This window comes from Amphibalanus amphitrite, unplaced genomic scaffold (genome assembly GCF_019059575.1).
Source record: "Amphibalanus amphitrite isolate SeventyFive unplaced genomic scaffold, NRLGWU_Aamphi_draft 001706F_arrow, whole genome shotgun sequence".
Lineage (NCBI taxonomy): Eukaryota > Metazoa > Arthropoda > Thecostraca > Balanomorpha > Balanidae > Amphibalanus > Amphibalanus amphitrite.
Window position 1 is genome coordinate 35,081 of NW_024883199.1, and position 27,124 is coordinate 62,204.

Genomic DNA, 27,124 nt, shown 5'->3' on the forward strand with positions numbered 1-27,124 from the left:
TACCGCAGAATTGATATATCAAGGGGGAGGGGTAGTAAGTAATCTTTAGTATAATCAAAATCCTAGTTATAGTTGCATTTCGCCAGTCCCAACAAGAATAATGAAAAAGTTTCAGAACTGATTGTTCAATACACAGATTCCGTCGTACACAGTGTCTATTGCTAGTTGACACACGGTCATACAGCATACAATAACAACACACAGCACACTTCGACAGATCCGTTGTCAATCCATCGCACGCAACTAGTGACAAGAATAATACCATGTATGTTTATACTAAGCATTCAGCGATACACACACTAAAACGCTTCATGGCACAAGATGCTAGTGAAGATAGTGATAACACTACCGTAGTGCACGCTACACACTCACAAGTCACAGTCCTAACTCACACTATCCGTCGCACACAACACTCAGGACGCGTAATTAGACACTACTAGTCATACTCGACATATTTTGCCGAGCAATTTGGTCGATTTGCTCAGCAGTGTGAGAACAAACAACAAAATGTTACATCAGACTAGCAAGAAGAATACTATGGAGGAATATGCTCATTGCTGGGACATGGCTGTAAATATTGTTGAAGGCTAACAATCTACTCAAGGTTTCCAGCCAGCACCTAGGTTAAGTCGCACAAGAAACAATAAGTGATCATTACCGCACGCTAGCCGCACACACGCTCGTGTTATTGTACTACTCAAATTGTACATCAACTGGTGCACACATAAAACGCTATAAAAATGGTTATGAACAGTGCAATCATGCTACTAAGAAACGTAAGCTGTATGGCATGTGCAATGTGCAATGTACATACGAGTTGCTTGGCGGCAAGCCCGATGAGATTATGTACAATATCTGAACAACGCTCGATCCAGATTGGATGAAACTATGGACTTCAGAGTCTCCGCTTCCATCGGACTCTGGCCCCAAGTGGAATTAGCCAAGGCGTTACCGTAACGATAAGCCGCGACGCATCATCGGAGTGAACGTTGAACTGTGGACTCTGTATGACTAAAGCATGAGCGCTTCAGTTACCAGGGGTTACTAAGGAAGGTACGCGAGGCAATACCGGGTGAGAACATCATGGGAAATTTGAAGGTCAGCAAATAGTTTGCAAGACGAAATTAACAAATGGTCGCACGAGAAATGAACGAACTATCAGATAACAGGTGTTATGAAAAATCACTTATTATCAATGGAATGTTACATAAATGGAGTCAGTGAATGGAAAATCACCTGATAATTATCGGGAATGCTTCGATATAAGTCAGCTAAAGTACCAACTAGCAAAATACGTACATCGACGTTAGCATCTGCACACTCAATACAGCATGTCATCCGGTCAAAACACGCAACCGCGTTCAAAAGCAACCACCGCACGCCCGCCTCACAAATCAGCAGGTGAGGTGGCTGGGGGTGGCAGCGGAGGAGCGTTCTCCTTCCCCTGCCTCCCCGACCACAGGGCACGGGCCGCCTCCTTTAGACTGGGCCGCCGCGCCACCGCCGCTGGGGTCACCGCATACCGTCTACCGGCCGGCTCAAACCGGCTACGGAGGACGGAAAACTTGCGACGTGGGCTGGCGGCGGGAGCGGGGCGGTTGACGGTGGCAGCGGGATGGTTGGCAGCGGCGGGGCGGTTGGCAGCGGCGGGGCGGTTGGCAGCGGCGGGGCGGTTGGCGGTGGCGGCGGGACGGTTGACGGCGGCAGCGGGGCGGTTGGCAGCGGCGGGGCGGTTGGCGGTGGCGGCTGGGCGGTTGACGGCTGTCGTAGAACGATTAGCGGCGGCTAGCGGTGGACGATTGCTGGACGCTGCAGCGGAGGCTGGGGCCGTGGAGGGGAGAGTTACCTTTCCTGGCCCCCGTTCAGAGGCCGCCGGGCCGGCCGGTAAACCCCCATTACGGCGACCCGTCCTGACCGGTCGAGCGTAGATAGCCTCTGGCGGAGAGCGCGGACACTTGTAGTCGCCACTAGCGGCGGTAGGCGGCGCCACCAGTAGCCCTGGATCAAAGCTAGTGTTGAGCAGCCGTCTGCCACGAGAGGGCGCTGCTGCGGCCGCAGCCGGCGCGGACACCAAATCATCCGTAGACCTCGAGCGTTTTGGCGGCGAACTGAACAGCGCCGAGACTCCTGACCGTTCCACAGCGTCAATGGTGGCGACCAGAAGACTCGCATCCTTTCCACCACCGCCAGCGGGCTCCAGATCCTTCTCAGAGCCATCCTCCAGATGCTCGATCATCAGCGCCACATTATCCGTGTTCTGGTAGGTGTGCCTGCCCTCCCCCGCCCCGTCCCCCTCGGCCGAGACCGACCCCTCCAGCCGCCCGGCTCTCTCCGTGATCACGCTATAATCATGCGCGCTATCCCCGACGTCGGAGTAGGTCCTCCAGGCGCGCACGCCGGGCTCAGCGCGGAGCACGGCCGCAGAGATGATGTTCTCGTAGTCGGGGGGAAGTCCAGAGGCCGTCGAGGTGACTCGACTGTGGTTAGCCACTGTTGAATCGCCGTCATCGCCTCTGACATCGCTTCTGGTATCGCCTCTCGAGCTACCATCGCTTCTGCGACCCCTGCCTTCGCCCCCGCCTCCAATAACAACCCCATCGCTTCCGACCCCGCCTAGTTTGGAGGAGGGCGGAGGCGGGGTTTCGGCCGCCGGCTGCAGGGTTACATCTCCCTCAGAGACAGAGTCCAGCTGGGGGATGTCCGAGACGCGTCCCGACGCAGCTGCCGGAAAAGAAAAAGAGACGGGGTTATAATGGAGGGCGTGACACCTTGTAGATAATACTTCAGACAAGATTATCTAAACAATGTACCTCAGAGAAGACGTGAGATTCATTAAAGCACAGTTAAATAATCGCACATTGATACCATTGTGAACATGATTGCTTATAAATGCGTGAGCTGATTTAAGCCGTTGAAACTCCGACTCGGATACGTAGCGAACCAGGCACTAGTGACCGACCCAAACCCATTCGGGCCATATCTTATCATCATAAACATTGAGAAATTTTCCCTCCCAAGACCTCCCTGCCCACCTGAGTCGTTGTTGCGCTGCAGAATAGCCGTCGCCGATTGATTCCGCCTCTCTCCGGCCGTCACGTGACCTCTACCGGCCGGCAGGCTGACTGCCGACCGGGAGGTCACGTGACCGGCCGCGGGGGCCAGCAGCTCCGAGGCCATGTGGAACGGGCGGTCGGACGGCGGCTGTATGGCCGGAGTTGGCGAACCGCCGCCGGCCTCCGATGACGTCACAGGACCGGGCTGTGACGTCAGCGAGACACCGCCGGCCGACCGGAGGCTGGGGAGAAAGGGGCGTGGTCAGAAATAAGCCACGTGGTCAGATTTGAAAATGAATATCACGTGGTTAGATACCAGATCATTGCTGTAGCTCTGCTATAACTAGAATATAATATGGCTCAGACTGCCGAGTTCCAAGATCCAGTCTCCGAAACATTGCCACTCGTCACTCTGTACCAAATACATTGCGTGAAAATGTTTATTACACAGCTCATTGATCCACCTACCAACATCAGACACCGTATATTTAAACATTTCACAAGGATCCAACTGTATGCTTATTTCTTATCTGTCCTAATAATATAAGACGTCAGATACCTACTACGATCATCTGTACTACGATTAAAAAACATCATACTTGCACCGTGGCTCTTGCTTACAAATAAATAGTTCACATTCGGTTCCCATAATCATGCTCACAAACCGCAATCTGTGCTCAGTTTATTAGTTGATTAATGTCATCGTCGACGGGGTTGACCATGGACGAAATCTAACCATAAATCAATACTTTCTAAAAGACAATCACCATAGACACCTCTACACCAGAGGTCTAAGTGACAGGTGTACAGAGGCCTACCCGCTCACAAATCCACACCCCATCCTTCTAAGAGCCACCTCTATATTGTGTGTCGACTGTCGACCAGCCACTAAGCCCACACCTCTCGACTCTTACCTGACTGCCGACACTCGTCCAGCGGCGTGTCCTTTGAGGGAGCGCAGAGTACCCGTATGGGCCGCCCCCGTCCCGGCCCCCTCCGCAGGGTTAGCGGTGGTGGGAGGAGGACCCCAGCCCGGGGCCGAGTCGGTCGGACGCGCCGCGGCGTTCGGGTGGAAGTGCATGTAGTATATCAGCAAGAGAAAGGTGCCTGGCGGCGAGGAGCGATGTCATCCGGGAGAAAAATAATACGTAATGTAAGATGATTAACATGCAATTTTCATCTGGTGTTCGGAGAAATATGTAATATCCAGGCGGTTTCTGCAAGATTCACAAAATATATCAGCTGCAACGAACCAGTTTGAAATAGTTACCATGGATACCTATTTAGATACCTATGTGCCACAGTTGAACACTCAGCTATAGTATGAGCTATACGATAGTATGATACACAGCTGAACACACGTGGCCCGCACGCAGCACTCACCCAGCGCCGTTCCTGCTGCTACGTTAGCCAGCAGTACCGTATACAGAGCCTCGCCAGGCCGGGGCCAGTACAGGAAAAAGGCCACTGCCAGCGCCGCGTCCTCGGCAAATAACAGCGAGTAGAAGGCCAGCATACGCCACCGGGCCGGCGACTCCTGGGGAACGGCAGAGGTCAGTGAGGGGTTTTGGTGGGGCTCTAGGTAGCCTTAGATGTTAGTCACTGATACACTAATTTGCGGACAAAAGTATGCATTGCTGAAGCACGTTGGACTTAAGTGCATACGCAAATGTTCGTTCGCAAAAGTAAGACTAGGTAAAGGCAAAAGTACGTATCGCTAAAAACCTCTAGCTAATCCGACCCAACCTAACCTTAGGTCAGGTTACCATGGATACCTATACCCATCCTAACCCAACATAAACCAGCCTAACCCAAGTAATAACTAGCATAACTTTTTATCTACGCATCATATGCCCTACGAATAGTTGCAATGCATACTTTTGTCCTACGTACATTTGCTGAATTACATTTACTAAAACGAAGATTTGCAATACGTAACGCAACCCACCAGTACATACAAATACTGATGTAAGTCACCATTCACTGTGACTGTAATTCGTCATCTTATTATGCTATCAAACAGAGTAAGACAATGTATAAAGGGTGGACATTAAGCACAAGTTAATGAGTGAAAAATACGCATAATAAATACCATAGCAGCTGTTGAGTAGGCATACAGTAGTTCATGTAAGCGTGAAGGGACACTTCCCTCCAGCTTTCGTTTTGGTATTATTACCTCAAACATGCAGGTAGATAAGTGAGCTGAGCACCAGGAAGGTCAGGCCAGAGGTCGCCCGGCCGGTCACGGGAGGTCAGAGAGGTCACCCGCCGGTCACCAGAGGTCAGAGGGGTCACTGTTCGGCCAATGGAATGGCAGTCGCCGACACCTGTTTCGAAAGCACACCATGCAGACAGACACAAGGACAGAATATGAAGTCACTGCATATGTAGCTGTGTAAATAAGAAGACAGATGTGCCACCATTTGGCATCAAGAACCATCACCGACATGCACAAGATGCACAAGTTGTTTTAGTCAGCCAATATTTTGAAAGCTCACAATATTTTCCTCGTTCTCGGACACATAGTGATGACGTGTGCGTGCGAAGATGCACATAACGCGTATGTACTCATCGAGCACTGCCAGTAATTCCATCGTAGTTAAAAACATGCAATAGTTTTGACAGCTCCTGCCATCCTAATCCTCATGCTGTTGTGCGATGTTGATTTCATGTTGGCACTGTGCAATGCAGATGCAATATAGGTATGAAATATGTATCCACTCATGTAGACCCGGGTGCGATTCAACCGTTCGAAGCAATTCGAAACCATTCCAGCCATCACCACTATAAACCGATTGTCATGCTGATAAGAGAGCGGATTTATTTATATCGCACTAATAACGGACTTCACCAATCTCCAGTTCCACCCACCTCGACTTAAGAACATTGACCGAAGGACATTGACCAATCGGACAAGGCCATCGAAGGACATTGACGTTGTCGTTGACCCACCTTGTCGTTCCCATTGACCCACCTAAGGACATTGCCATTGCCGTTAGCCCACCTTACCGTAACTTGCCGTTGTCCCACCTAAGGACGTTGCCGCTGACCCACCTTGACGTTGAAGAAGCAGAAGCAGTAGATGCCGCCGACGATGACGTTGAAGAGTCGCTCCTCCCACTGGTTGGGGAACAGGTCCGTGCGCTGGAGGACCACCCAGACCGTCATCAGCAGCCAGTGGGCGAGCAGCAGCAGCAGCAGCCAGCCGCCCAGCAGCAGGGCGCAGCACAGCAGCGCGGACACCCGCGCCAGCAGCAGGCACAGACGCCACAGCAGCTGGAATCACAGATACACAGCCGTAACAGCAGCTGGAATTACAGATACACAGCCGTAACAGCAGCTGGAATCACAGATACACAGCCGTAACAGCAGCTGGAATCACAGATACACAGCCGTAACAGCAGCTGGAATTACAGATACACAGCCGTGACAGCAGCTGGAATTACAGATACACAGACGCCACAGCAGCTGGAATCACAGACACACAGCCGTAATAGCAGCTGGAGTTACAATATACACAGCCGTAACAGCAGCTGGAATCACAGATAGACATTGCACAAGATGACATTGCAGACATTGCACAAGACTGCACCGTTAAGCAGCTGAAATCACAGATACACAGCCGTAACAGTAGCTGGAATGAACACACGGCGGTCGGAGTGAAAGGAAGGAAAAAGTAAACGAATAAAAATGAATCATGATTTTAAAGGAGACATAACAGTTCTGCAAATGACAATGGAGGAAGAATTAGAGACCTTACACGGCAGAGTACGAACGGAGTTACTTTTTGATATATACTGGAATTTCGCCACCAAAAGAAAATTGCTGGATGCAAATTACTACGCTCACAAAGATTCGCGAGCTACCAATAAATATAAGCTTCCACAGCCACGGACCGTTGAAAAGTAAAGTCCGAGTAAATCTGACCTCACCACAGCCGAGTACAGCCCACAATCAGCTCAGCTCAGCTCACTCACCTGCAGGAACGCAGCCGCTCCGCCCAGGGGCAGTTTGTCCCCCCGCGAGAGGCGCATCCACTTGGCGTACGAGGCGTTACTCCAGGCCAGTGCAAGGAGCGCCAGTGCCGCGCTCACCCCTGTAGGGAGTAGTGGTGGGCTGGAGACACTGGACGGTGCAGATATAATACTGGCAATACGGCGCTCTTACAGTCGCGCTCATTAGGGTCTGTATGGGGTATCGTAAGTTTACTGTCTTGCAGGAACAGCGTGATTTAGAGGCAATTTTAATACTGAAAGTAATATGCAAACTAAACCGGCTTTCTTCGTAAGCCCGCTGTTTCATAACCAAATTGTAATAAGACATTGTAGCGTTTCATGTCACACTACCTTACAGTACAGAACAGCTAAGGAGTGACAAGGCTCTTCACATTTGGCGAAACACCATCATAAAGAAGCACGACAATTGACAGCCCCTTTATACCTGGTGTCAAGGCCATATATAGTCCTGGTGTCGATGGGGTTATAAGTCGAGTGCCTTTAGAGTTTGCCGATGCTACTGACAGGCGTCCTTCTAAAGCCTGAAACAGACTCTTTCCGCAGTCAGGAAATCGCATCCGAGAGCCTATTCAAATACATGGAAGCACGCTCGCATCAATCGCACGCACCTCCCGCAAGCGATTGATGCGAGAAGAATTACAATGTATTTGAATAGGCTCTCGCATGCGATTTCCTGAACGCGGAAAGAGTCTGTTTCAGCCTTAAAACGTTTGCCCTGTTGACTGATGATATATTCGGTTTTGTGACGATATCACGCTGAATGAATCACGAGACACGACACAAAGCAGTTATTGTATGCGAATTGCGTATAACATCACGTAACTGTAGTGGCGCCTTAACCAGCAACCACCACCACCAAAGTCCGGCACATCGCTATGCCGTCACATTCCCACACTGCACCCACATGTGGGATGTATGGGAATGTGGAAAGACTGCACCCACATCCGTCCCCACACACGGCTGTGTCCAGGGCTGCGGAGACGGAGTCGGAGTTAGAGTCGGTCGAAGTCGACAGTTCTGCCCGGAGTCGGAGTCGGAATCACCAAAATCTTACCGACTCCGACTCCGGAGTGGAAGTTAACGCTGCATGGCTCAATGCCATGCACTTCACCTGTTTGATTGACGATACTGCGCTCGAAATTAGATTTTGTCGAAAAAAGGCCATTTTGCTGTTTTAGACGAACGTTTTCAGAGAAAGAATCAGAAGACGGTGAATGCCCCAGAACCTACTTTTTAATTCTTCATGTTATTTTAATGCATATTTGCAACGCAAAGGCTTGGAACGCACAAGGGATCGTTTCAGGCAAGATTGAAACATCTCCATTATGAACTTCAATATCATGATATAGATTTTAATGGAGCCGTCCGAAGTCGGATTCGGAGTCGATTTTTAAAGCCGGAGTCGGAGTCACCCTAAAGTCCATCGACTCCGCAGCCCTGGCTGTGTCTCTGCTCTGTAGCATCCTCTGCATCCTCACCAACCCCCTCACCTTGAACCAGCTGCCAGCCGTCCTCTGTTGACGTAACGTACACCTGCAGAAGCAGCTGCGGCGCAGACTCGAGGTAGCCGAGGAACAGCGACAGCATAGCGACGTCACTGCTCTGTTGGAGGTACAGCTGTGGAGAGAGAGAGAGAGAGAGAGAGAGAGAGAGAGAGAGAGAGAGAGAGAGAGAGAGAGAGAGAGGGGGGAGAGGGAGAGAGAGAAAATCAGTTCCTGGCGGTCAGTCATTCATCCTATTCACGGTAGTGTGTAATTGTGTCTACAAAAGTTTGGGTGCTTGCTGCTTGGGTGATTGTCTTGCGAAAATCATGCTTTTATTCCAAATCATTCAGTGCGGGAAGACAGACAAGAGCCTGCATAACAACTGACACCATTTCCGTGTTTGCAAATACAGCCTCCACCACGCTTTGCTATGAGGAATTATAGACCCACTGTCATTCATGCCCTCATTATCAAGCTCGTCCTCATGTCACTATGTGACTATACCCCATTGGCAGAGCTACCCCGTCGGCTCATCCCACCGTGCCCGAGCAGGCGAACAGTGTCCAAATCCAAGGCCCATGATGTGTCCCCACCCCGTGTCCGTGTGTCCAGATCCCGTTTCCGTATACGGACTACGTGTCTATATGAGCCCGAATCCTGTATCCGTGTATCCAGATCCTGAGTCCGTGTGTCCAGATCCCGTGTCTATGTTTCCGTATAACGTATCCATGTGTCCAAGTCCCTTGTCCATGTGTCCGTATACAGCGTACGTGTATATGGGTCCTGTGCCCGAACTCCGTATAGCCAGACTCTGAGTTATGTGTCCATATCCCGTGTCCGTATATCCGGGTTCGCGTGTCCGGATTCCGTGTCCCGGTCTGATGTTCGTATCCCGTGCCCGTATGTTAGGACCCGTATCCGTATGTGCGGACTACGGGGTCCGTGTGCCCATATATCCGGATCCCGTGCCCGTGTGTCCGGAATCCAAGTTCCGTGTGTCCATATATCCGGATCCAGTGCCCATATATCCGGATCATGTGTCCACTGTCCATATATCCCGATCCCGTGTCCGCCGGCTCACCATAGCGTCCCCGTCGGTCCGCGACTTCCTCCACCGTCTTCCATCGGAGAACTGAGTCACCAGCCTGCGAACAGATGGAGCGGGACGGGGACGCGTTAGAGCGTGACGCTACAGGCGCTCTGTGGGCAGTGTAGCCGGTGTAGCTAGTTACATGCAGGGTTGCGGAGTCGGGAGCCGGAGTCGGTCGAAGTCGACATTTCTGATCGGAGTAGTCGAAGTCTGAGTCGATTTTGATAACCGGAGCCGGAGTCAGAGTCGGAGTCACCGAAAATCCACCTCGGGTCAGAGTCGGCAGGAGAAGGCAGTTCAGCCCAAATTCAGAGGTGGTTTTTGAAAGCCGGGGTCGGGATAGGAGTCATCGAAAATCTATCGACTCCGCAGCCCTGGATGTGCTATATGCGTTCTATGTGATGCATACACACATGCAGCGTGGTTACAACTTACATGTGCTACCAGCGATCACGTCACGACGTAAGAGCGAATGCAAGAAATGGCCCGTCAAAGTACATACGCGATTTTCATTGAATTGGCTGTTTTGGTTTCCTGCGTTTTCCTGACAATAGCCGATTCAGGTTTCTCAGCTAGTTAACATTCGTAGTTACACGATTCTGTTTTATATGTATTTATGGAAAAGCAAATATATACACGAAAAACCCAATCGTAGCGTTACTATTTGGAATACTCTCATTGAATAAAAAGCTGATTCTATGGCTGACTGACTATAGACAGCGCCCATATATTCCCTGCCTGATAAACCTCCCAAGGCCATACAAATCTCCCCTGGGTGGGCGCCTCACCTGAGGAAGACGCCCAGCTGGCAGCAGTGGATGACCAGCAGGCTGGTGGTGGCCTCGCCGTCATGCACGTGCCACCTGTACGAGACCAGGTTGACCAGAGACTGCGGCACGGCCACAATGAGCACAGTGAGGAGACACCGCACCGGGTGGCCGCCCGTCAGGTACGTATGGATGAGCACGACGTCTGAAACAGAACCGAACGAACCATGAAGTGGTGAAACAGAGTCGGGCCGTCGGTACGTGTGAATGAGAACGTCTGAAATGGAATGGAACGAATGATCAAGTGGTGAAACAGTGTTGGTTGGGTGGGTGTGGATGAGAGTTATGTCTGAAATAGAACAGAATGAAAGATAAACTAAATAGCCACTGGTCAGGAACCCAGCAGAGTTCACAATTTTTTTTTTATAAATTTAGCTCGAATGTTTGAATGGACGGATTGACAGAGCCGGAGCCCACACTAAGCGGAGCTTGTTGCGTAGACCCCGACCCCTACCGTCCGATCGCGCAATTCCGGTAACGGGAGAATTTAGATGCCAAAGTTTAACGTGCCCTTCAAAGCCGGACACGGCCTGTCCCACTCAACTGACTTCAACTGGCTGCGGATGCTCCCACCAACCGCAGACCATCCCCGTCAGGAGTCTCAAATATCGAGCGCCGGAGCGTCTCGAACCCGGGCTCTCACTACCGGGAGTCCAATGCTCTACCAACTGAGCTACGGGACAGGCGAATGACTGAATGACTCACAATGACTGAACTTTAAAAGACCTGAAGAAATACACAATCAAACATCAAACATTGGAAGATATTCTTGTAGGTACTGACTACTGAGAGCACTAGCTGTACTATCAATGGCAAACATTTGAATTATAGTTGCTCAATAACTTTTTCCTGAGGGCTAATAGGTAGGTACTTCACAAAACTTTCAAACCAATTAACAAAACAGGCTGTTTCAGCAAAAACCTTACCAATTATCTTGTTGAATATGTAGCCAATAATTGACAAGACCAGGAATATCTGATCCCAATATGTAAATACAGGTGGTGAGCACTCAACCTTAGCCTTTTCCATGTAGTCAATCTTCCTTTGCTTGAGCTTGGTCTCCTCTGTCATTTTATTCTAACTCTAAGAGTAAAATGCAGGCTTGTAAAATACAGTGTCAACTGTTACCATCAAACTCAATTATCCCGCAAAAGACCCAAACATCTCTTAGTGCATTCCTGCAAAAGATAGGTACAGAACAATTAAGAATTGATTATAATCAGTAATCACTCTATCAGTTTTCACACAACACAGCAGAACAACCAGCAGCCAAAATATCAGCAATATTACCTACCTAGCTTTGACTGAATGATTTTCTAGATTCTAAGCCATTACACAGCCAAAAAGGTAGCCAGAAGATGCATAAACATATGAAGAATACATTTAGTGTTATGCTTAGAAATGAAACAAGGCTGCCTTTGTCTCAATTCCATATTGAATGATACTCTCAGAATATGAGTACTAATGTTCATTGTTCTTGAGAAAAATAGGGGCATCACAATCATATCACCTGATGCCCATTGGCCATCAGAAATCCTTAAATAATACCTACTGATACGCTTTGGTATCTCTTGCTAACCTATTTCACTGCATTCATGAACTCGTCTAGAATAGCATTAACAGAGTAGGTCTGCTTAATGTTTGAGGTAAGACATTGCAAGAACAAGAAGCGTTCAAATCGCAACTGACATCAATATCAATATCGCTGCAACCAAAAATGAATTCTCATTTTAGAGCTCAAAATGCATTATCACGTGTGATCTTCCAGTTCCGCAAATCAAAGATCTCATATCGATTGAAAACCCTGCATCGATAGTATGCATAGATCGAACTGCCACCAGTGACGTCATCAACGTGTCCGAGCATTGTGGGTAATCTCACGTAAATGTTTTATGCATTTGGGCCCTAATAATGCATCAACCTTGGCTGTTTACAACAGAAAGCTGTTGGTGACGCCTGCCCCACCGTTACCCAAAATACAAATTGTGGAACTTTTAATAACATTATTTCAAATTCTTGTAGACAGTAAATTACTAGATCCTGTAAGCTATTCCTACGCATTAAAAACAAGGCTATAGAACTCCATTAAAACTGTTAATTTTTTGGGTACTAATTCAGGGGTTGATTCAGCAGGGGCAGCAATATGCTGCATGCCCCGCGGCCACCTCTCCCGAATGGCCTACGCCATGAAGCCGTCTGGTATAATATAATAGATAGATAATAAAAAAATAAATGCAAAACATGAGATCATACTTTGAATTTCGAGAAAAAATAGAAATCAATAAAACAAACAAGGCCATAAAACAAATGGAGAGCTGGCGAGACACAAGGCTGGCGAGACAAAAACGTGCGCCATTAGCGTCAAAAAATCTCATTCTCCCCGCGTTGTTTTTCTTTTCTTTAGTGCCCCACACATAGAAATACCCCAATGCGTAGTGGAAAACTGCGATGTGGTAGATAACGTAAAGTCACCGATTTTGCTCGGCTCGCAAAATTCACTACACGAGGATGATGGCGGCGCGCATGGGAGCGATTGCTCTTCGGCAAAAATTGCATGGAGTTTGCCAGTTTCGACGGTCTTTGAGCGTGATTAATCAACGGTAAGTAGGATAAGCATTGCAGGATCTAGAGGTTCATTCATTTTCTATATCCTGTTTTTTTTTTTTGCTCTAATTGGCAATTCCAGTCGTTACGTAATGTTGTGTATTTCGTGAGGCTAACTAAATACAACTTTGTAGCAGTGCATTTACATATCTGGTCAATCGTGAAACTTTGATGGTATCCTGCCTGCAATGAGCAGCATTGCTCAATGACTGACTCCTGCACATTTTTATTGCTGGGTGTTGCGAGACGCAGGGCTTTGTTGCGTGAAGCGTGTCACCCGCTGCTACCAGACATTGAGGTTTGGTTTCCATGAAATATGAATGCTAGAAAAACTAGGCAACTTTGTATATTTGTGCTAATTGTAGCTGTTATCCCTGAGCAGTGTTTCATGGCTTCGTGCTGGTGCGCAGCGGTGTATTGGGGTTCCAGGGAAACATAAACAAACTGAGACGCTGGCAGTGCCGGAGAGTGGAGACTCGGAGAGTCCAGCCGAATTTGCCTCAAGTGACACATGAATGCAGCAGTGCAGAGTGCTGCAGTGGCATGCCTTGAAACAGGGCCCTGGTACTGGCTGGAAGCATCACACACCATGAAACAGAACCCAGTAGCCCCAGCCTTGGTGAATGACAGCAATGTGGTCAACAGTTGTCTCACCAAAGGGCACTTCTGGTTGACCTATAACAATGTGTTTTATCCTGATCCATTTTGAAAGTCAAATAAATTTTTGAGTTGGTTTTTGGCTGCACTTCATGCACCATATCCTTTGCACCAGAGTACCAAAGATTGGTTTGCTCCAAGGTGCTTTTCTGTAGCTATCAGTGGAGTGCCAGGCTAATGGCATTTCTAAGCTTCTCATGGGGCAGATTGAAGTGGCCTGTGTACTAGACCAATGAGAAGGCAAGAAATGCCAGATTGAGTTTCCATCTATTGGATAACCAGCAGCATGCTGATATAAAACAAACAATGAACAGTGCCCTGGTGTTAATAAAAAATACACAGTTATAAGTGACCAGTTAGAAGACAGGCTTCATTTTAGGTGCCTTACTCACAATTGGAACCTAAACCAAGACTGGATTTACAGGCAGATTTAGGAGAGGAGGGAGGTCATTATGATATTTTATACTTTTTACTATGAAATGAGATTAATAAGTTGTTATTGAATAGCTTGCTTTTAACTGCACAATATCATTTTAGGAAGAAAAATCCAGAGGTGTTGGAAATAGATTTTTGTGTGTACCTTTACCAACTAGTGTCCTAAACTACCTTTCTGGGTCAGCCAATGACTTTATTTGAGACCAACCTGTCCAGAATGGACTGATCATTGATAGGACGCATCTCTGCGAAGACTCTGTGGCCATGCACCCGCAAAACTTCGTCGCGGCAGTGGCATTGACGCGCCGAGCAATCATATGAACCTACAATTAACATCCTCCTTGATTGTGACTTTCTGGGGACATCATATGACATCATGCTAAGTCACCCTCAACTCCCAAGCGTAGCCACTTCTCATTAATACTATATTACTGGGCCATGAGTGCGTGAGCGTCAGCCATCGGTATCGACGCGTATCGCAGTACCCGTCCTCCAAGTCATCGTCGTCGTCGCCCGTCGTCTCTGAGCAGTGCGCACCGTTGCAGGCACTCGGCGGCCTCCGATCGGGGCGGAGGGCGCGCCAGCACCTCCACAAAGCCGACCAGCGAAGATGACGAGGGTCCGCTACGCTTCTCCACTTCAGGCGCTGCCTCGTGGCGCGCTCGGGACACCTTCGGAGGCGGTGCAGAAGAGGATGACGTACCCTGGTACCAGATGCCCATCGTGCTGTCCTCGACGACGGCATTGCTCATCTACTTCTGCGTCCTGCGGGAGGAGAGTGACATTGACGAGAGGCTGGGCGGCGGCACGGCGGGCGCGCTGAGTCAGGTGCCCGGGCTGGAGAGGCAGACGCTGGAGGCCTATGTGCGGCATCAGGAGATGACCGGCGGTAGTGCAGAGAAGGAGAAGGCTCGCCTGCTGGAGTTAGAGGTCGAAGAGGAGGCGGTAGGAAGGAAGCGGTAGTGGAAAGCGTTAGGAGGAGAGAGGTGCGAGTGTGAAGAGGCAGCGAGAGTGAGAGGGGAGAAAGTGGGCGCTAAAGTTGGACTGCGGGCTAGTAGTGTGAGTAGCTTGTGTGAAACTGTTGTTTGTCTCATGCTGTAATAGGTCAGTGTGTGGTGCTCCCGAGGTCGGTAAAACGCAGTTTAGCTTGCAATACTATGATGCGATAAGCCGATAGCGGGTAGTATTATTGCTTTACGTGACCTTGCTCTCGGGGCGTTGTCTTATACGCGCCGACAACCAGAAGCAGTTTAGGTGCCCTGAAAAAAATGAATGTCATTCATTTTAGGTCATTTTGTCAGGTACGTACTTCGCGATTTTTAAATGTTTCAGCTAATATTGTTTCGCGATGTATTTTGGATTCGGTTTTCCCTGGGTTGATGTTCGAAACACTTTCTTGCCAGTGAACGGTGCAACCGCCAACCCTTGTGGTTGATTGTTTGCACATACGATAATATAAGACTGTCTGATAGCTTTTCTGGTGTCTGGTTGGTTGCAGACATGTGCGTGGATCCGAAAAAATGGATCTGGGATCTGATCCCACGGATCCTGATCTCGGATCCGTCGGGATCATAGATCCAGTTCTTAAATTTATCGACAGATCCGTAGGGATCATAGATCCGAGTCTAATATTTTTGCTTGAGATCCAGTGAGATCATAGATCCTCATTTATTTATTGTCAACACAGAAATCCCCAAAAATCGCTCGTTCCAACTCACAAACGTTCTTATTTAGTGATTTATGTGATAGCACATCATAAGCCATAGTTTTATGGCACTTATTGACGTAGAAACACTTGCAAACTTGGTTTAAAATGTTGTGCTTGGTGGGATCCACTCAGATCATAGATTCATGTTCTTGGTTTAACATCAGATCCTGAGAGATCATAGATGCAGGATAAATTTTTCACGCCGGATCCGGTGGGATCATAGATCCGAACCTGCAGTTTGCTTCGAGATCCACTGAGATCATAGATCCATCACTCGGATCCATGCGCACGTCTGGTTGGTTGGTTAGTGAGGCGATATGTGACCTATTCGTATGAGCAATCATTTATAGCATCTATTAATGCCCTTATTCTATGGATATGGATATTATAGTCATGGTGTCAGATGCAAATGGTAAATTGTGTGGGAAACGACTTGTCATAATCCAAATGGTATAATATCCATTAGGTATCCATCACATCGCACTTAGAGGCACCAGCTTAACTAACGAGACCGTTTCACTCACCGGTTATCCGTTCGACATCCGGCGGGTGGGAGGGGGCGGGGACTGAGGACTCGTCATCCGTCTTGTGTCATCCTGGCTATTTGGTGGTTACTTAACTACCTTTTGGGAGAGACTAATGGCTTATGAGTGAAAGACTCCTGACCGAAGTACCTTGAACAGCCATCGGGGAAAGATTCGGTTGACCCGCTCAACCTACCCTCGCACTGACAGGGGAGGACTTGCTCCTCTTCAGAGGGAGCTCGTCCCGATGACTGCCTACCTCATCACCCGCGGGCGCACAACGCCATGAACGCTTCACCGCTCCGCTGTTCCAGAGCCGGGCGTCCGTCCGCGCCCCCGCCCGGCGATGGCTCCACGGGCAGACACCCGTGGGACTTCAAGCTGAGCCCGATGGTGGCTCAGCTCATCATCACCGGATCCACGCTCAGCTTCATGCTCTACTTCTTCGTGTTTCGCGACGAGTCGGACGTCGACACTGCCCTCTATCGGCCGATCTGGGAACGTGTGCCTGGAATATCGCCCGGTAGGTGAACCCGAGGAGTTTCGCTTCATTCGGGGTTCCACAACACTATATTGTTCATAGGGATCAGTTATAATTTTTACCATCCAATGAGCCTTTCTCTGAGAATGGGATGTGAATTAAGATTCAGACAGACACATTTGCCAGATGCATGAGTGACAAGGCATTTAGGCAGGCATTGCTCTCGAACTTTGTATTGGCTGTCGACTGTCGAAGCTGTCTGCTGTCTGACTGTCGAGTGCTGAGAACTTCATCACCATCTTTTATTGACTCTGTGCCAAGAATAGCCTCTTTGACTTCGGTCATAGATAGGGGACGGCCACTACGAAGTAAATAAATAAATAAATAAGCGGGTACGACTACCGTGCAATGGGACCCAACTTTACTCCTGGGAAGGTGTTTAAAAATGCTTGCGGATAGAGATACGCGCAAGTCGCCGGTTTACTCGCCGACCTAGAGTTAAATCGGTTTCAGCGTGCGGTAATGCCTACATTGTTATTGAATATTGATAATTGCATTAGTAATTTTACGTTTAACCCTAACTCCCAACTCCCAAGCGTAAGTAAACTATGCAGTGGATTGTCGTATGTTTCAGTGTCTACCTTTTATTATAGCCACTGGATCCGTGTTCCCTCTGCATCGGCATCAGTCTCTCTTTTCGTTCACAGAGGTGGCTGAACGCATGTTAGAGGTAGACAGACAGATGGGTATCCTATACGACGCCAAAGAATGGGAGGCCAGTCTACGTGAATACAAGAAACGCTACTACATCAACCATCCGGACAAACGGCCTGCTACCAGTGTGACGCCACAGGCTTGAAGGATAGTAGTGTGTTTGTCGTGTACTGGATTGAATTGTTGAAGACGTTTGAAGGATATAACTATGTATGTCGCAAATATGAATACTATTATTCGTCAATAGTGAATTGGTCACTATGTTGTGGCTACATTGCTGGATCGAATTGAAAGCCACATGATCTTTTAAAATGACCGTAGTTTCTCAGCGATTAGTACAATAGGTTGTGAATGTGTAGTCGGTGTCGGGGGATTCGTTTGCTAGCTAATGTGTTAGAATGTCTGTGACTGATGTGTTGCATATAGGTCACTGTAGAAAGAACGTAGATGGCTCCTCTCATTCGAAATATTTTGCCGGCTCCTGAGCCGCTATTTTTTGCTCCAGCCCACCGTTTTCTTTCAGTGAACTGGTTGTAACAGTTCACGCTTTGAAAATCTCACGTCTATGTAATCATCTACCCCCGGCCCTATAGTGGAAGGCGGTAGCAGAGGTGCGTTTACTTAGCTGCTGTTGGAAGGTGCCAGGTGGGCCGTGCAGTTACCAGGAATCCTTTGTGAACTCATGTATGGGAATCGTGCGTTTATTTCTGTTTGATGAAAGTTATTCGGATTGCGTGTGGTAGATAAAATTGGTATTATGTCGATAGAAAGGTCTGAATAAACAGTTATGTCCACCAAATTCAAAGTATTGTCAGTGATTGCGAGTATAAAAGGCAAAAGCCACCAGCTGGGCCCCGTTTCACGACCGCTGTGATATATTCTTGGCCGCTGCCAGCGCGCTGCCCGCACGCAAGGTATATAAAAACACTAGGTAACACCGAAAAATTCCTTCAACATGAAGGCAACGGGTTCAGGTCTTGACAACTAGTGCTAGCATGATTTGCAAGATACTTGCTACGTAACTACTTTACAGATTTTCCTAATACTTTGCTATTACTTATGTTTCGCGATTTAATAAAGACATATTTTTAGTTATCCTCATTAAAATTCGTTCTTGCCAAGAAATTTGTAATTTCACGGTATGACATCATGCCTTCAGGAAGCCTCGGATATCTCAGTATCTAGGCAGTGAACCTACTTAAAGGGATTATCAGGGTTTAAAAATTGAAAGGAATCGGAATGTATTGCCTATCAGTTAAGTCTCCAGACTCTGCCGATTTCAACGATATACATAAAATGCCTATTGATGCTATACTTTGCAAGTTATAGCCGTTTGAAAAACGACAAAAATGTACTTACTCCCGCAAAACAAGTACTTGAGCGGTCAGATTGGCCCATCACTATAATGTAAACAAAGAGCGGCCTTGCGAAATTTTGCGGGATTGAGGATTTCTACAAGATTTCGGTGATAGGCATTGGTTGTGGATATACGATGGATTTTTGGTGAAGAACTCGACTGAAATTGAAACAAATTGAAGATTTGCTTGTCTAAGGCAGCAAGATTTATAAACATCGCCAAATTTATCATATGCAATTGGAGCTTGTTTCAGTTTTTTATAGCAGGGTCATGATACAATTTTCTTTCAATGGTAGATTCGTCATGGTACAGTACAATTTAAATGGTAATTTCGAGTAATTTATGTCATTGAATTGAAACTGCAAGTACATCCCACAAAAGAGCTTATCCTCTTCAATTTTCAGTCTTGATCTGACTGATTAGTGATTTGTCAAGAGTGCGAAAAGTGAGGTGACAAGAGAGCTACAGGTTTTTCAAGATTTAAGTGTTCTTGAATAGCAGGTTGTACAACATTGTGCTGTGACATAACCATTGGGCCTTGTGCCCCCTGTGACAGAGCCCCTGCATCAGCTGGTCTGACACGGCTGGGCTCGCAAGTCGCAAAGAACGTCTTGGTGCTCTTAATTATGATTGATGATTGTGATGTGAAAGGAGGGTACCTACATGGCAAAATACATTTGTATGTAATTTCTTGCCACAGTACCCACCTGCATGTACATTTTTGTTGTCTTTGTGTGAAAAATGAATATATTTTAAGGAAAATTAAGGCATTTCTGTTTGAAGCATGCAGAAATTCATGTGTGATGCTGTCCCGGCAACTCATGTGGAACAGAACAGGCTGCAGAGTGCCAGATCGTGCTTGAACAGAGAGAATCATCAGCTATCTACATATGCGCATGCTTTGAAGTTCCCTGCCTTTTCCCACATTCTACTTGCTAGTTGTGAATAGGATCGGACAAGGCGAGGTACTCATGCTCATGGTGCCACCATGTGCAATTACTGACTGGTGAATTCGGTGGCTAAAATCCTTAACGCTCTATGGATAATTATTCTGCTCTTATGTTCAGTATGTTGATATCAGAAACTCACCAAGGTAACCTGCCCTGTGGCATTTCTTAGTTCAAAAATGTAAGCATTACACTCATCAGTCATGTAACTTGTATTTACATCCATGAACAAACAATGTGCAAAGGGGCTACCCAACAAGCATTACTGTCTACAGCGTAGCGCGTACCGCCTCCGCAAGGGGCGCGCCCCTCTACAATGGGCATGCGCGAACCCCTTCTCTGCAATGGGCGCGCCGGCGAACGTACGCGAGCGATCACGGGTCGCCACCACCAGCTGGCGACTGACGGCGCAAGGCCATAAAACTACGACGGCGGGCCCGGCAGCAGCGCGCGGTGTGGGGGGGGGGGGCGTTGGACACGGGATGGACGCACAGTCGCGCACCACGACCGACGGCGACATCACCTGCTGCGTCTGGCTCGGCGAGCGCAGCTGGGAGCCGGCTGGAACAGACAGAGCGGAGTCAGCCGGCGGAGAGACCCGGGGGACGGGAGAGAGACACGGGCCAACAAACTGGGAGAGATTCGAATGCCCGCACGACAGCAAGGAGCAAACATGCCCGTTATATTCACGTGTCGATTGTCATGACGTCAGTCTTGAGCACAAGCTGACTTCATCCCTACATCCCGTTTTACTTATAATCAATTGAGGTCCTGGATCGGTACACCGGCTCAGTCACCTGTTGACGGCGGCGCACAGCGTGACCTACCCGCCCTTCAGCCGGCCCCAGCAGGGTGAGTAGTGAGTACTAATACCCGCCCCCATGCCAATGCCAAAATCACTAGCACTGAGAGTTTTATGGAAAAGCCCTCCTCAGTGGCCGGTATGAGCTGGCCGTGCGGCGGCCGCGACTGACCTGCGGCCGCTGAAGGTCTGGTGAGTCGGACGGGCACCTCCGGCACTGTCGGCAGGGCGGCCGATTTGAGCGCAGCGCTGTCCAGTCGGACTGACGGCAGCACAGAGACCAGCTGTCCGTGCAGGCAGCACCGGTGGCCCGAGTCGCTGCTGCTGCGGACCCGGCCCGGTACCGGCGCCGGGTGGTGGCCGGCCGCGGCCGGGAGCGGGTCCGCCGTCCGCTCCGCGTCCCCGGCCGCCCCGCCGCCGCTCTCTGGACCGGCCGGAACGGTGACGGTGACCGCGCTGATCTGAAGGCGCACCTCCAGACGCTCCAGGGCCGGCAGCCAGGCCAAAGTCGGAGCGGCGGGCGGCGCCGGCGGAGTGGGGGAGACGGCCGCCGCAGCGGAGGTGTTGGGTGACACTGCGGGTAGGTTCCTCTCCGTGGTGTGGCTCCGTGCCGATCGCGAGGTACCCGAGTGTCCTTGCGGCCGGGGCACATCCATGGCGGCGGCGGCGGCGGCTCGGGCGGCTGGGGTAGTGGCGGCGGCGCCGGGCCACTCAGCTGCTGGCCAGCTGAGTGGCCAGGGACAGCCAGAGCAGCAGTGCCGGCTGCCAGCAGAGTAGGGCCGGCTCGGAGACGACCACCAGCAGCGGGCAGCTGTCCGCGGCGGCGGCAGCTGTCGGCAGCTGCAGCAGCGCCCGTACCGCCCGCTCGCCGCCGCCGCCGGGAGCCGGCGCGTCGGCCGCCTGGGGCGCGGCCAGCACGGGCCGGCCGTCCAGCTGACAGCGCACCGGGCGGCGCCGGCCCAGCACCAGCCGGTCTGACACAGCCGCACGTCCAGGTCGCACAGGTCCGTCTCTAGTGGCAGGTCCAGCTGCGAGCCGGCCGGCTCAGCGCCGGCGGTCCCCCGGTCGTCGGCGCAGTGCAGCCAGTCGGCGTGGCACACCTGCTCTGTGAGCGGGTGCTGGGAGCCGGCCCACAGGGCCGGCGCCAGCAGCGCCTTCCAGTAGACCGAGGCTGAGGAGGGATACAGTCAGGAGCCGCGGCTGTAGTTATTCATTTCCAATCGACAATAGGGCATTGGGGCAGTGTTCCCGCCACTTCTAATGAGTAGTAATGTCGAGCCTACCACAGTGTACTTCACAACTAGAAAACGCACTCAACAATAATCACACAACAAAGGCACACTCTCAGGGCCATTCTAACAAAACACCCGCGGTTATAATTAGCATTACTCGGTTAATGACTGACCGTGCATCGTGTGTGGACGTGGCAGTTGTAGAGCAGCGCAGCGGTCGGCCGGCGCCGCTCAAGCTGGGAGACAAACCGGCACAGCCGGGACGGGTACATGGGCTGCTGCTCGTTCCACTGGATCGTCTGACAGCGCAGCTGGAGACGCACCTCACCGGCCTGAGGACGGGGGAAGACTGGGTGATACAACCGGGACAGACAAATAACACAGCTGCTGTAGACGTATATACCTCCCCGGCCTGGTGACCGCGGGCGGGTAATACGACCTCATAGAACAGCGATCAGCCGGGTCATCGAAGCACGCATCTCAGGAGCCCATCTCCTTGCAAGTCTGCGATCATATCTCAACGCCCAACTGCAGCAGCTCTTCAAACAATGCAGCTGATGCTGTCCTTTCGAACATCCCCGCTATGCATGGACCCACGCCGCCCAGCTCCCCGTTGGCGGCCACCACTGTCAGCCGCCGCCCCTTCCTCCGCTGCGCGGAGACCCACCTTTTCCAGGTCTCCATGGCCAGCCAACACGGTGACTCGCGGCTCCAGCACCGTCAGCTACAGGTCGCGAGCCGGGGTGTTGGCCTCCAGCGCCACCGCCTCTCTCCGTGCGGCACTGGGCCCGGGCGGGCCTCTCCGTCCGCTGCGGGAGAGGGCAGAGGGTAGAGGAGAAGGTCAGGGCGGGCCTCCCCGCCTGCAGCAGAACAGGGGGAAGGAGCGGTCAGGTGGGTCTCCCCGTCCGCTGCAGGAGAGGGCAGAGGGGCGTTAGTGGTAGTGGGCAGATGAAACGGAATGTTTATTTCAAAGATATACACTTTTTCACTAGTACGGCAACTATACTTCTCTGAGGTGAAAATCGCTGCTGGGACGCACTGCCGAAAAAGAGGGAACTTGCAAGTCACAAGCAGCGATGGGGACGACTCATGAAGAACAGTGCATCATGTTAAACAACTTCAAGCTAACTCTGAGCGCTACTCAGTACTCAGTTCACTACTCACCCTGCTGGGCCGGCTGTAGGGCGGGTAGGTCACGCTTTGCGCCGCCGTCATCAGGTGACTGAGCCGGCGTACCGATCCAGGACCAGGAGCCCAAGCAGGCCCTTGTCCAGTTTCTGCAGCAGCAGCGTGTGCCGTCACCGGCAGAGCTGTCGCTGCCAGACGACTGCCGTCAGCGCCCGGCGCACGCGCTATAAACACTGCGCCGCGGCGAGCGAGCACGGCGCGCTGCATCAGCTGGTAGCTGCTGAGCGCCGCCAGCCCCAGCACAGCAGCTGGCGGAGCGCCGCGCTACACGACGACCTGTCGGGGCGCGCGGGCGGGTCAGAGGGTGGGGGAGGGGGGGCCAACAGGGTCAATCACATCACCTCTCTCTGCAATGGGCGCGCGCGTGCGCACCGGCGATGGGCGCGCGCCCGCCGCCGGTGCCCGATGGGCACGCGCTGGCCGCCGGTGCCGATGTGCGCGCGCCCGCCGCCGGTGCCGATGGGATGGGCACGCACCGGCCGCCGGTGCCGATGGGCGCGCGCCCGCCGCCGGTGCCGATGGGATGGGCGCACGCTCGCCGCCGGTGCCGATGGGATGGTCGCGCGCCTGCCGCCGGTGCCGATGGGCGCGCGCCGGCGCCGGTGCCGATGGGATGGGCGCGCACCGGCCGCCGGTGCCGATGGGATGGGCGCGCGCTCGCCGCCGGTGCCGATGGGATGGTCGCGCGCCGGCCGCCGGTGCCGATGGGCGCGCGCCCGCCGCCGGTGCTGATGGGATGGGCGCGCTGGCCGCCGGTGCCGATGGACGCGCGCCCGCCGACGGTGCCCGATGGGCGTGCGCTGGCCGCCGGTGCCGATGGGATGGGCGCGCGCTCGCCGCCGGTGCCGATGGGATGGTCGCGCGCCCGCCGCCGGTGCTGATGGGATGGGCGCGCTGGCCGCCGGTGCCGATGGACGCGCGCCCGCCGACGGTGCCCGATGTGCGCGCGCCCGCCGCCGGTGCCGATGGGATGGGCGCGCGCTCGCCGCCGGTGCCGATGGGATGGTCGCGCGCCGGCCGCCGGTGCCGATGGGCGCGCGCCCGCCGCCGGTGCTGATGGGATGGGCGCGCTGGCCGCCGGTGCCGATGGACGCGCGCCCGCCGACCGTGCCCGATGGGCGCGCGCTGGCCGCCGGTGCCGATGGGATGGGCGCGCGCTCGCCGCCGGTGCCGATGGGATGGTCGCGCGCCGGCCGCCGGTGCCGATGGGATGGGCGCGCACCGGCCGCCGGTGCCGATGGGCGCGCGCCCGCCGCCGGTGCCGATGGGATGGTCGCGCGCCGGCCGCCGGTGCCGATGGGCGCGCGCCGGCCGCCTATCAAGTTTACCTGTCCAGATGTACAGAAAGAATGTTTAGTCTGTCAAATACATGTACAGCTGGTATACCTACCCTGTAGCTGCAACTGTTTTGACCATGTGGCCCAGCAAAGTTATCTGGCCTAGGTAATGATTGTGATTCAGGGATGAATCCCTGGGAAGAAAATATAGATGATGGGGCTTCAGGAGACTGGAGATTGTCGTGAAGAAGCATTCCTTAATTAGTGTTAGTCACCATCCAAGCCATATGACCAAAACACACCACATCAATATTATCCCAAAATTATATTTAAAAACTTTATGGTTGGTTACACACAAGTTTTTTAGGTGACCACACTCAAACACGAGACTACTAGGGTGCCAACGTCACTTGTCAGGCTCAATGCACCAGCTGCTGTTCATACAATTTGGAAGACTCAACATCAGCTATCAGGTTCTACATCACATCAAGTGTTCAATGTAACAATGTTCGTGCCACTTTTACAAGTTGTGCTAAAAACCAGTTCAATTACAAAGGAAATGCCAAACCCACCTTCCACGACTGCTATTGACGGTACGGCATGTGGTGACGTTCTAGCCCTTTCTCCAAGCAAAAGATCTTGAGGGTTGAAGTGGCAGCTACACACAAGTGCTTCGTCAACCTGCTTGTCCGCCAAGCCATCTTCTAGGACAGCCACCCAACCAAGTCTCCTAAAAACAGCATGACTTTGTGATCAAAGGTCTGGGAAAATTGCAAGGCTTGCCATTCCAGTACAAGTAACAGATAACAAGTAACCACAGATAGTACATTGAGTACTTTAGTTATATGTGTAGATGAACTCCGAGTTGTAGGTTGTAGGTTGTAAGCTGAAGCATGTAGGTTGTAGGTTCGTGGGAGGCTGTAGTTTAGTAGGTTATTAGGTAATAGGTAATATTAGGACTTAGGTCAAGTTCGCTTGTTTTTTTTTTTCCTCGGACCACTCAGACTTCATCCACACAATTTACTCGTACGCCTTACTGTTTGATGTATGAGTAACACTTCAAACATTTGTGTGTTCAAACACTTCAAACACTTCAAACATTTGATCATTACATTTGTGCATGTTTGACATAAAAACATATATTAATACAATTTCGTAAAATATGCAACTGTTTTTCACTTAGTGCCTGCCCCGCAATCTCCAGGATTTCAAATTGGACTTACTTGACACGGTTTTCGCAACATGGAAGAAGTTGAGACCATCAGCCTTTGTTTTTCCACAACCCTTCACACTACACCGCCGATTTCGCACTTGGCGGGATGGTGCCATTCCGTCCAACTCATACAGCCTCAGAAATTACAACAACACACTCAACTAACAGAATATCCGTCAAACAAATCTTATTTACGACGACACGAGCCAATGCTAACAACGCTTGCCAGTTGCGGAGTGGAGACGTCAGAGAGAAAAAAGTCTTTAGATTTCTCCAATTTCCCCACGTAACGTTGAACGGCCATTGCGGCCTTATCTGGTATGCGACGGCCTTATCTGGCATACAAAATATCTCTAGAAGTCTCTAGCTAGTGTTAAGCCTATGGACTTATAGGGAAATGTATCCGAGTACTTGGTACTGCCTCCTCCAGGTACTGGCTGGCAGACGGATCAACTTTGGAGGCCCACCATTTGGAAATTAGGCAATTTTGAGACGAATGACTTCGGATCGGGGCCTCAGCCACCTTCATCTACACGTTTCACTGAGTAACTCCGAAATTTCGGAAAAAACCCTGATAATACCTTTAATTCTGATGTTTTTAGAAATGAAATTGATTTTTGCATTCTCTTGATATGAACTTTTTGGAAAACAACAGAAAAACATTAAATTATCGCTTTTCAAAGTGCCATTTTGTGCTTGATAAGAAGTGATGGCCCTTAGACAGAGCGTTCCTATAAAAAATCTAGAGTGAGCTGGCCTCTATAAAAATTAAAATTAGCACCAGTATTTAATTGTCTGTTAGATGTTAATTTTCATTAAGCTTAAGGTTCTACGGAAAAAGGCGAAATTCGCCCCTGAAGGCTTCAATGTCTGAATGAAAAAAGGCACTATGGTAAAGAGGTAGTTGAAAAATGGGAGGGAGCTGGCCTCTACAAGTTGTTGATTGAGATAGATTAGCGTATTGACTTTCGATTGATATACCTCATTAAGCATATGGTTTTACGGAAAATGGCTAAATTTGTCGAAAACTATCTCGTTTTTGTTATAAACCGTATATTAGAAATGGCGACGTGCGCCACTTCCGTCGCCGACGCCATTTGGACGCCATGTTGCCCGAGATTTGAGCGCTTGTACGCCTTGGCTTCTAAATTTCAAGATGAATATTGACGGCAGAAGACGGCGTTGTGCATATGGGGGGCACGCACTGATTTCAAGTGAGTCGGAAGTGCCAAAATTGAACAAGATTGGTTCCAAGTACGTTTCGAAGTCCGTCATTCAGGCCCTGGGAATGGGTGACCCTAGGGGTGTTCACGGGCACCGCACACTGCTGCGTGCGGTGTGTGCGGTACGTCCAGCAGGCGTGGGGGTAGGGGATGGGTAGGCGGCTCTGACGTCACGGCTGCGTGCGGTGGACGGTCCGCTGTGGCCAGTCCCGACCGGCCACAGCGGTCGCTGTGTGCGGTGACGCAAGGCTGACGTAGGGACGCAGTGGGCGGAGCTTGGAGGCTGTGTGCG

The 27,124-nt window shown here is 50.9% G+C and overlaps 3 protein-coding genes and 1 long non-coding RNA gene across 6 annotated transcripts; 1 reads left to right on the forward strand and 3 right to left on the reverse strand.

Annotated features, from left to right (window-relative positions):
* Positions 1-125: 125 nt before the first annotated feature.
* Positions 126-12,805, reverse strand: LOC122374747. The gene is made up of 11 exons (XM_043353684.1): positions 12,724-12,805; positions 11,397-11,648; positions 10,432-10,615; positions 9,635-9,698; positions 8,560-8,686; positions 7,031-7,149; positions 6,108-6,329; positions 4,437-4,590; positions 3,968-4,160; positions 3,033-3,295; positions 126-2,721 (listed from the first exon to the last, which is right to left on the reverse strand). The coding sequence occupies exons 2-11, from the start codon at positions 11,539-11,541 to the stop codon at positions 1,388-1,390; spliced, it is 2,805 nt and encodes a 934-aa protein (XP_043209619.1). The 5' UTR covers positions 11,542-11,648; positions 12,724-12,805; the 3' UTR covers positions 126-1,387.
* LOC122374749 lies at positions 12,400-18,392 on the forward strand. 2 transcript variants are annotated; one of them, XM_043353687.1, is made up of 3 exons: positions 12,400-13,070; positions 16,713-16,921; positions 17,587-18,392. In XM_043353687.1, exons 1-3 carry the CDS (start codon positions 12,979-12,981, stop codon positions 17,736-17,738), a joined length of 453 nt encoding a protein of 150 aa, XP_043209622.1. In that variant the 5' UTR covers positions 12,400-12,978; the 3' UTR covers positions 17,739-18,392. The 2 variants fall into 2 exon arrangements, with proteins under 2 accessions (XP_043209622.1, XP_043209621.1); XM_043353686.1 differs by lacking the exons at positions 16,713-16,921; positions 17,587-18,392 and adding an exon at positions 14,712-15,637 and having other exon boundaries at positions 12,416-13,070.
* On the reverse strand, positions 14,521-18,466 carry LOC122374751. Its single transcript, XR_006255275.1, has 3 exons — positions 18,438-18,466; positions 16,658-16,966; positions 14,521-14,931 (listed from the first exon to the last, which is right to left on the reverse strand). It is a non-coding gene; the product is annotated as an uncharacterized LOC122374751 (long non-coding RNA).
* A 1,627-nt stretch (positions 18,467-20,093) lies between these two features.
* Positions 20,094-26,079, reverse strand: LOC122374752 (potassium/sodium hyperpolarization-activated cyclic nucleotide-gated channel 4-like). Of its 2 annotated transcripts, XM_043353689.1 has the most exons (8): positions 25,620-26,079; positions 24,969-25,126; positions 23,096-23,395; positions 22,599-22,740; positions 22,105-22,263; positions 20,872-21,870; positions 20,403-20,458; positions 20,094-20,288 (listed from the first exon to the last, which is right to left on the reverse strand). In XM_043353689.1, exons 5-8 carry the CDS (start codon positions 22,109-22,111, stop codon positions 20,160-20,162), a joined length of 1,191 nt encoding a protein of 396 aa, XP_043209624.1. In that variant the 5' UTR covers positions 22,112-22,263; positions 22,599-22,740; positions 23,096-23,395; positions 24,969-25,126; positions 25,620-26,079; the 3' UTR covers positions 20,094-20,159. The 2 variants fall into 2 exon arrangements, with proteins under 2 accessions (XP_043209624.1, XP_043209623.1); XM_043353688.1 differs by having other exon boundaries at positions 20,094-20,458.
* Between the last annotated feature and the right edge of the window lie 1,045 nt (positions 26,080-27,124).